The 9,386-nt window shown below is 53.0% G+C and overlaps 1 protein-coding gene across 1 annotated transcript; it reads right to left on the bottom strand.

The window, feature by feature from the left end:
- Positions 1-1,527: 1,527 nt before the first annotated feature.
- Positions 1,528-4,091, bottom strand: CSF3 (colony stimulating factor 3; the record flags this gene model as incomplete). The annotated part of the gene is made up of 5 exons (XM_080712953.1): positions 3,985-4,091; positions 3,687-3,847; positions 2,253-2,360; positions 2,003-2,149; positions 1,528-1,692 (listed from the first exon to the last, which is right to left on the bottom strand). The coding sequence occupies exons 1-5, from the start codon at positions 4,022-4,024 to the stop codon at positions 1,528-1,530; spliced, it is 621 nt and encodes a 206-aa protein (XP_080569079.1). The 5' UTR covers positions 4,025-4,091.
- Positions 4,092-9,386: the final 5,295 nt, after the last annotated feature.

Below are 9,386 nucleotides of genomic sequence, written 5' to 3'. Positions count from 1 at the left end.
CCCAGGGGTGCTGGGGCAGGGTGCCCTGTCACACCCTGCCCAGTCTGTCTGGCCCACAGTTTGATCTGTTCCTTCCAGAAAAGGGATGTGGGGAGAGGGCTGGAGCTCCCGTTAACCCTTCCTTGCCCTGAGCCCCACGGCAGGGGGCTGACCTCCCTTATAAGGAGAGTTGGGGAGGGGTGGAAGTGACCGAGGACACCAGGTGGGGAGGGCTTGCGAGGAAGGGGCACCCCCCCAAACTTGCATGAGCCTCAGTTCTTCTACTCAGGAGGCTGAGCCCAGCAGGAGGGGTCTGGCTGGAATGAGCGCCCTCTGCCATTGTGTGGGTGAGCTTGATGAGGGAAAGACGGCCAAGCCTGAACTTGAGTTCTGACCCAGGTGGTCACCTGGAACTCAGCATCCTCATCTGTAACTCGAGTCTCCTGTCTATGGGGGGCTTGGTGGATGGGTGCAAGTTTAAGGCAGCTGGTAACGTGACCCTCCCTGTGCATGTATACAGTGTGCCCTGGCTTCAGCCCGATCTGGCCCGGTAAGCCTGTGCCTGGCCCCACACCCTCTCTGCGCAGGCGCACACGAGGCCAGGAGCGCACGCCTGGTCATCATTGCTCAGCCCCCGGCACAGTGCGGGGAGCAGGCAGGCGCCAGGCAGCAATGCTGCGGGGTGACTGCACCAAGCAGCAGCGCCACCCCGGGCCTCCTGTCCCACCTGCCGGCCACTCACCAGCCCCTGGCCTGGCTCCAGCACAACTCAAGAAGGAGGAAGGACATTTACTGGAGACAAACACTTTATTATCCTCAGACATGGTTACAGTGGGAAGGCAGGGCAGAGGGGGTGAGCAGCTGGCTTCCTACCCCCAACCCCCTTGTCTTTTCCCTCCCACATTCCCAACCCCAGCCCAGCAAGGTGAAGCCCAGCCCTAGAAAGAATCCCAGCCTTGGGGGGCAGGGGAGACACCCCAGGACATCAATGCCTGAGCTCCTTGTGCTGGGAGTCAAAACATGCCCCAAGAACCACAGAGAGAAACTAGATTTCCCCCAAATTCCAGGGCCGAGACTCCCAGCTCCGGCTGCCTCTGCCGGGGCATCTGCCCTTAGGAATGGGAATGCGGGGGACACAGGCCCGGGATGACAGAGTGACGGATATGAAGACCCACTGGGGACACTGCTGTTTAAATATTAAACAGGTCTGCCACATGGAGACCTCCTGAAACTCCCAGGGCCCCGGGGCCTCAAGATAGGCACTTTGGGGAGGGGCTGGCTGCCACGGTGGCTCTTGTAGTGGTGCCTCAGAGCCGGGCAGGGAGCAGTCTCAGGAATAAATACTTGGTATTTACCTATTTACCTCCCAGTCCAGGGGCCGGGAGGAGAGGAGCTCTTCCCACTGCTACAGGCAGGAGAAAAACTCGGGGACAGAGGGAAGGACACAGAACTCTCGGGCTCCATTCTCTCTTCCCTGTCTTTAAATATTAAGCTTAAATAAGCATAAATATTAAATAGAGATAAATACTGTGGGTGGGAAGATTTTGCTCAGGGCTTGCTAAGGTAGCGCAGGACGCGGTAGGCCAGCTCCAAGAAGCTCTGCAGGCGCGAGGCCACCAGGACGCCCCCTGCCCTGCGCTGGAAGGCAGAGGTGAAGGTCGGCATGGTGCCTTGGGTGGGTTGCACAGTAGGGGCCACCCCCAGGTCTTCCATCTGTGGGGGGAAAGGCGAGATCAGGGTCAGGCCTGCTGAGCAGGGGTCACTCCAAATGGGAGACAGCTAGGAGCTAGCAGTTTGGATTGTGGGCCATCGTACGTCCAGGTCTGTCTTAAGATCTGAGACCTGGCTCCTTGCACTCAGCTGGGGGACTGGAGGAAGGCCAGCCCCAGGAGGGTCCTGGGTGGGGACCGGCTGCCCACCCACAGGCCCTCTCTAAACCCTTGTGAAGCTTCTGGGATGCCTGGGCTGGGTGAGTCCAGCAAGACCCGTTCTCCATCCTCACCACTCTCCCTATGGGGCGCACCTGCTGCCAGATGGTGGTGGCAAAGTTGGCAACATCCAGCTGTAGCATGTCCACAGTGGGGGATAACTCAGGGGAAATGCCAGCCAGGGCCTGCAGGAGGCTCTGGTACAGGGAGAGGCCGCCCTGGAGTTGGCGCAGGCAGCCCACCTGGCAACAGAGGAGGAGAATTAGGTGGTGCTGCGCAGGGTGGGGCACTGGGGTGCAGGCCCAGCTCTCCCTCCTCCCCTCACCCTCCCCTCAGGGCACTCACCAGCTGCAGGGCCTGGCTGGAGCAGCTGCTCAGGGGAGCCCAGGGGATGCCCAGAGAATGGCTGAGCAGCACCAGCTCCTCGGGGTGGCAGAGATTGTAGGTGGCACACTGGGGATGAAAGGGTGCTGAGCGGACCAGCTGAGGCCAGGCTGCAGCTCCTCCATCCTGAGTCCTCCCCTCTCTCTGGGCTTCTGCTCCCTCTCCACCCTGTCCAGCTTCTAAGCCTCCTCTTGCTCTGTCCCCCACCTGGGGTTGCCCGGGGCCCTGTCCTTTCGAATGCTAGGCTTCCATGTCCATCCTGGCCAGTGCCCCCAGCCCTATTTTTTTTTTTTTTTGGCACTGGGGATGGAACCCAGGGGCATTCTACCTCCAAGCTACACTCCCACCCCTATTTTCTTTATTTTGAAACAGGGTCTCATTGTGTTGCAAAGGGCCTCACTAAGTAGTAGCTGAGGCTGTCCATGAACTGGGGTCCTCCTGTCTCAGCCTCCCAAATGCTGGGATTACAAGTGTGCGCCACCACGCCCAGCTTCCCCACCCTATTTTATTGTTTATTTTGAAACAGGGTCTCCCTAGGATGCTGAAAGTCTCACTACTTGCTGAGGCTGTCCTCGAACCTGCGATCCCCCTATCTCAGCCTCCTAAGTACTAGGATTACAAGTATATATCACCATGCCCAGTTACTCCCAGACTGCCTACTTATTTATTGTACTGGTGATTGAACCAGAGGCATTGTACCTCTGAGCTACACCCCCAGGCCAGTTCTTTCTTTCTTTCTTTCTTTCTTTCTTTCTTTCTTTCTTTCTTTCTTTCTTTCTTTCTTTCTTTCTTTCTTTCTTTTCCTTTTTTAAAATTTTTTTTGGTGGTACTGGGGTTCCTGGAAACCCTTCTACCTCTGGGCTACACTCCCAGACCTATTTTATATTTTTATTTGGAAATAGGGTCTCTTAAGTCAGTGAGGCTGGGTTCAGACCTGTGCAATCCTCCTGTCTCCGCCTCCAGAGCACGGGGATTACAAGAGTGCGGCAACACGCCCGGTGCCCAGTTTTATTTCTTATTTGGAAATAGGGTCTTGCTAAGTTGCTGAGAACCTCACTTAAATTGTTGAGGCTGGCTTTGAATTTGTAATCCTCCTGTCTCAGCCTGTCAAGTCTGGGATTATAGGCGTGCGCCACCACGCCTGGCTCTATTTCAATTTTTAATTTTGAAACAGGGTCTCACTAAGTTGCTGAGGCTGGTCTCGAACTTGTGATTCTCCTGCCTCAAGCCTCCAAACTACTGGGATTACAGGGGTGCAACACATGTTCCCTCCAGCCCCTTCCTGATGATGTGTCCCCGGAGATCCCTTCCCCTCTCGTGTCCTCTCTCCCACGCTCCCCTGGCGTCTCCTCCACCCCAGCTGGCAGCAGTTTCTCTCTGCTGCCTCTCACTCACCAGCTTCTCCTGCAGCACCATGTTGTGGGCCTGGATCTTCCTCACTTGTTCTGAGGACTTAAGCACGAAATTGTAGGGCAGGGACAGGGAGCTGGCAGGGCCCAGGGGCACGGCCGCGTGTCCTGTCCAGAGCGCTGTGTGCAGTAGCAGCAGCTGCAGGGCTGAGAGCAAGACAGGGCTCAGAAGCTCATTCTCACCTGAGTCTCTCAGGGCACACTGGGAGCCCGCGTCCCCATGCTCAGGACAGGGCCCAGCGGCCTCCCTCCCACACCCAGAGAGGTAGGTAGCCAGGACTCACCCATCAGCCTCCTGGGGCTCTGGGCAGCAGGTTCAGCCATGGGTCTTGGGAGAGGAGCTGTGGGCTCTTGTTATGTCGGGGACCAGCTCCAGAGGGCCTTTATACATAACCCCATGGAGGCCTGGGAGGGAATTACCTGGAGCTGCAACACAGGCTTAGTAATAACTTCCCAGGATTTATGCAAATTTGGTGTTCAGGACAATGCAGGGGGGTTGGAACAAAAAGCCCTTTGCGAAAGTTTTGTGAAATTATGGAATCTCTGATCCTTCTTTGACGTCTTGCCCCCTCAAACTCTCTCCTTCCCCTCCAGCCCCACCCAGGCCTGAGCTGCCTCCAGGATGTTTGAACAGAACAGCCATACAAAGGCTGAGCCGCTGGTCCTGGTCAAAGCCCTGGAGGCCAAAGTCTGGTCAGGCTGCAGGGGAAAAGGCAGATGAAGACGTGCTGGGGCAGTCCCCTTGGCCCTCTCCTGACACCTGTATCGTTGGTAAAAAAAAAAAAAAAAAAAAAAAAGATTTCTAAGCTAGAAGGAGGAAGGTAGTTAGCATTTTTACCCCCAGGCTCCTCCCAGGAGGCTGCCTCCTGCGGGGCCGGGGCCCATTGACTTAGACTCTGGGGTCTTGCCTCCCGTGCCCACCCCACACTTGGATAGGTACCATCTGTCCTGTCCCAAGCTGATTAGGTGGAAACTCCCCAGTAGCCCCCTGTGACTCATTCTTTTAAGCCCCTGGAATCCTGGCAGAGGCCTGAGGAAACCGGATGTCTTCCGAATAATTCAAGGCCCTCTGGGGGCTCTTGGCTCACCTGACCTTGGCCTTCCACTGGCCGGCCGGCACACTGCCCCTGACACACTGCCGCTTGGACAGCAGAGTCCCAGGGGCCGGAGCTGAGGGACTGACAATCTACTGCCCCAGTGAAGAGGCTGCTAGGGAGTGGATGCTGTCCCGAGGCGGACACGGCGTGGGAAAGGAGAAAGTGCAGGGTCTCCATGTCCTAGACCCTGTGGTGTTGGTGTTGGTCCTGAGAGCGACCTTGGGGTTTGCCCTGATCCTGTGAACTGGGCCCCAGGTCATGGGTAGCAGAGTCGGACTCACAACCTGGCCTCTAACTCAGTTCTAAGTTTTCCATGGGACATGGACCCTGCCGGGTCTGGATGAGAGCACCCAGGCTCTGAACTGATTTACCCCTCCACCCTTCCTACTAAGGGACACAGACCTCAGGGGGCAGAGCCTGAGTTTACCTGGGTAGGCCCATTGCTGAGGCTGGGGCGCCATCTGGTGGCCACAGCAGGCAGGGACGACACCTGTGGTTTCGCTTGCGTCCCCCACCTCTCAAGGTGTCCCGTGCTCCACCTCAGCTAGGCAGTTCACCGCCACACACTGCTGGCGCTCAGCTCCGTGCCCAGCTCCTCAGGAGTCGAAGGTGGGTTTAACAAAGCAGTGGCAGGTGGGTGGCTCTGTGTGTGTGTGTGTGTGTGTGTGTGTGTGTGTGTGCTTGTGGTACTGGAGATTGAACCCAGGGGCATTCTACCTCTGAACTACACCCCAAGCTCTTTTCATTTTGCTTTTAAAAAGGATCTAAGTTGCTGAGAGTCTGGCTACATTGCGGATGCTGTCCTCAAACCTGCAATCCTCCTGTCGCATCCTCTCAAGTACCGGGGATTATAGGCCTGGCTGGAAGGTTCACATTCTTAAACATGTTGGCTGCAACTACTGGGACCTCTTCTATGTCAGACAGCTTTCATTGACTTTATCGTTTCATCCTATCAGCTAACTGGTGTGGTATGGTTGAGGGTCTCAGGGAAGTGAAGGGCCTTGCCCAAGGTCGCAGAACTAGTGGGTGGCAGGCAGAGCCAGACAGGATCTGTAGCTCGAAGGTCTTCTCAAGCCCCTGCTCTTCCCACCCAGGGAGTGCACATCTTGGATAATGGCTCAGTCCAGACATTGGCCCCACCCAGAGGAGAGTAATGACCAGGGAGCAAGGGCTTGTTATGCCTTACACATAGGCTGAGCCGAGCTCTATCCCCTGCCCAATTTTATTTCACTTATTTATTTTGTGTACTGGGGTTCCTGAAACCCTTCTACCTCCAGGCTATACTCCCAGACCTATTTTTTATACTTTTTAAAATTTGGAAACAGGGTCTCTTAAGCCAGCGAGGCTGGTTTCGAACCTGCACGATCCTCCTGTCTCCGCCTTCCAAATGTGGGGATTACAAGCGTGCACTACCATGCCTGGAAGCCCAATTTTAATTTTGAAACAAGGTCTTACTACTTGCTACTTGCTGAGACTGTTCACAGACCTGTGATCATCCTGTTTTAGCTTTTAAGTATTGGACTTACAGGCTCAACCTTTTTATTCTTTATTTTGAAACAAGGTCTATGTTGTGGAGGGCCTCACTAAGTAGCTGATGCTGGCTGTGAACCTGCAGTCCTCCTGCCTCAGTCTCCCAAGTACTAGGATTTCAAGCATGCACCACCATGCCTAGCTTTCGTTTCTTTTCCTTTCTATTTTTTCTCTTTCCCTTGTGATGGGATGAAACCCAGGGCCTCATATAAGCTTTTTTTTTTTTTTTTTTTTTGCGGTACTGGGGATGGAACCCAGGGGCATTCTGAGCTGCACTCCAGCCCTATTTTTTATTTGAAGACAGGATCTCCCCAAGTTTCTCAAAGCCACACCAAGTTGCTGAGGCTGAGTTTGACTTTTTTTTTTTCCCCCAGTACTGGAATGGAACCCAGGGGTATTCTACCTCCAAGCTACACCCCCAGCCCTTTTTTTTTTCCTTTATTTTGAAACAGGGTCTGAGTTGTGAAGGCCCTCACTAAGTAGCTGAGGTTGTCTGTGAACCACGATCCTTCTGTCTCAGTCTCCCAAATGCTGAAATTATAAGTGTGTGCCACCATGACCAGTCTCTCATTTTAAAAATTTTTTTTGGTGGTCCAGGGGATTGAACCCAAGGGCATTCTACCTCTGAGACATACCTCAGCCCCAATTTTTTGAGGTACTGGGGATGGAACCCCACCTGTCCAGAATAAAAATTCCATGAGGGGCCATTTTCCTTGGAGGCATTCTCAGTGCCTCCCATGGGCATCCACATGGCCAAGGCTCAGACCAAACCAGTGGAGAACAGAGCAAGTTATGCCCTCATGCTACACCATCGATAGCAATTTAAAAATTCATGTGATTTTTTGTAGTAAAAGTCTAAAAGCGTATACTGGAAGGCTACCCATGGGTTCCAAGAGAGGGAGCAAAATGGACACCCAACTTAACTAAAAATGTTTTATTTCTTTGTTAATTAAAACATTTCACACAAGAATAAAATGTTAACATTGATTGAACTCAATAGCATTCTACCTCCAGGCTATACTCCCAGACCTATTTTCTATTTTATTTGGAAACAGGGTCTCACTGAGTTGCTGAGAGCCTCACTAAGTAGCTGAGGCTGGCTTCGAACCTGTGCGATCCTCCTGTCTCAGCCTCCCAAGCGCGGGGATTACAAGCGTGCGCCACCATGCCTGTCTGGAAACAGGGTTTTGCTAAATTGCTGAGGCTGGCCTTGAACTTAATCCTCCTGTCTCAGCTTCCTGACTATTGGGATTATAGGCATGTACCACCATGCCCAGCTTCTACATAATATGAAAAGAAAATTTATAATCTCATGAGTTAGGTTATCACCTCCAAGAATTGGTAACTACAAATGTTAACTCAGAAAATGCTGCAATGCCAGGCATGGTGGTGCATGCTAGTAATCCCAGCATTTGGGAGGCTGAGACAGGAGGATCATGGTTTGAGGACAGCCTCAGCTACTTAGGCCCTTTGCAACTCAGTGAGACCGTGTTTCAAAATAAAGAATAAAAATTAGGGCTGGGGGTGTAGCTCAGAAGAATGCCCCTGGGTTTCATCCCCAGTACCACAGGAAAAGAAAGAGAGAGAGAGAGAGAGAGAGAGAGAGAGAGAGAGAGAGAGAGAGAGAGAAGGAAGGAAGGAAGGAAGGAAGGAAGGAAGGAAGGAAGGAAGGAAGGAAGAAAGAAAGAAAGAAAGAAAGAAAGAAAGAGCTGCAGGTAGCCAGGCATGGTAGGGTATGCTTGTAATCCCAGTACCTGGGAGGCTGAGACAGGAGGATCGTAGGTTCACAGCCAGCCTCAGCTACTTAGTGAGGCCCTCCGCAATTTAGTGAGACCCTGTTTCAAAATAAAGAATAAAAAATAAGGCTGGGCGTATAACATGGAGGTAGACTGCCCCTGCAGGTAGTCTTGTGTGTGTGTGTGTGTGTGTGCACGCAGTACCGGGGATTGAACCAGAGACATTCTTCCTTCAAGATACAACTCAGTCCAATTTTATTTCTTATTTAGAAACAGGGTCTCTCTAGGTTGATAAGAGCATCAGTACTTGCTGAAGCTGTGCTCGAACCTGCAATCCTCCTCTCAGCCTAAGTACTGAGATTATAGGTATGCACCACCATGCCTGGCTTACTTTTTGGTTTTGAAATGGGGTCTTGTTAAGTTGCCGAGACTGGCCTTGAATCTGTGATCCTACTGTTTCAGCCTCCCAAGTACTGGGATTATAGGTGTGTGCCACTACACCTGGGTGAAAATCGGCTTTTCAGGTCAGAGGGACAACCACATGGCGACCCAAAACCACACAGAAGCCAACCAGATAATAGAACCCCAGACTAAGGCTGGCACACCAGGCATCAGGGAGGCCCAGGCCACTTGTCCCCCCACATTTGACCCAGGGGAACCCCCGTTATCCTAATAGCACCCCATGAGGTGTTCCATATCAGTGCCCCCTTCTGGAAGGGAATTGGGTAACTACTGGAGTTTTTAATTGGCCAGCCCAATTAAAGGATAAAATGGAGAAAGATTCAGAATCGTGAAAACAAATGAAAAATTTGGACTGTAGGATAGACTCATCTTCCATGAAGACTGGGGGAATCTTGGCAACAGGAAGCGATGCCAACTTCATGTCTCCCAGGCGGCATTAACTTAAGGATGTGGTGGTGCCAGCTCACTGTGAGTGGGGCTGAAGTCAGGAACTGAAGAAGGCCACAGCTGGGAGGAATGCATGGTGCCCCTTTCCTAACAAGCCAGGCTCAAGGGCCTGAGGTGTGCCGGACGCTGGGCAAGGCCAGGGAGGACGCAAAGGGCTCTCTCTAGGAGGAGCTTACTAACAGGCCGGGGAGACCCGGCTTTCCCAGCTACCACCTCCAAATCAGGCACTGGATTATTGAGTGAGGGGCCCCTAGCCTGGGAACAATCACATTCTGGAGAGCAGAATTCAGCAGGGCAGGGAAGGAGGCAGGGAAGCTGGAGACAGAAACCCGGTGTTTTTCGGAGAACAGAGCTGGTACAAAAGGATGCTAGCAACATCCCAGGTGCTACCAGGGAGCATGGGGAGTAATTCCA

Source organism: Muscardinus avellanarius (assembly GCF_963383645.1).
Source record: "Muscardinus avellanarius genome assembly, chromosome: 16".
Lineage (NCBI taxonomy): Eukaryota > Metazoa > Chordata > Mammalia > Rodentia > Gliridae > Muscardinus > Muscardinus avellanarius.
Note: the sequence above shows the minus strand (reverse complement) of the source record. Positions and strands in the feature narration are given on the sequence as shown.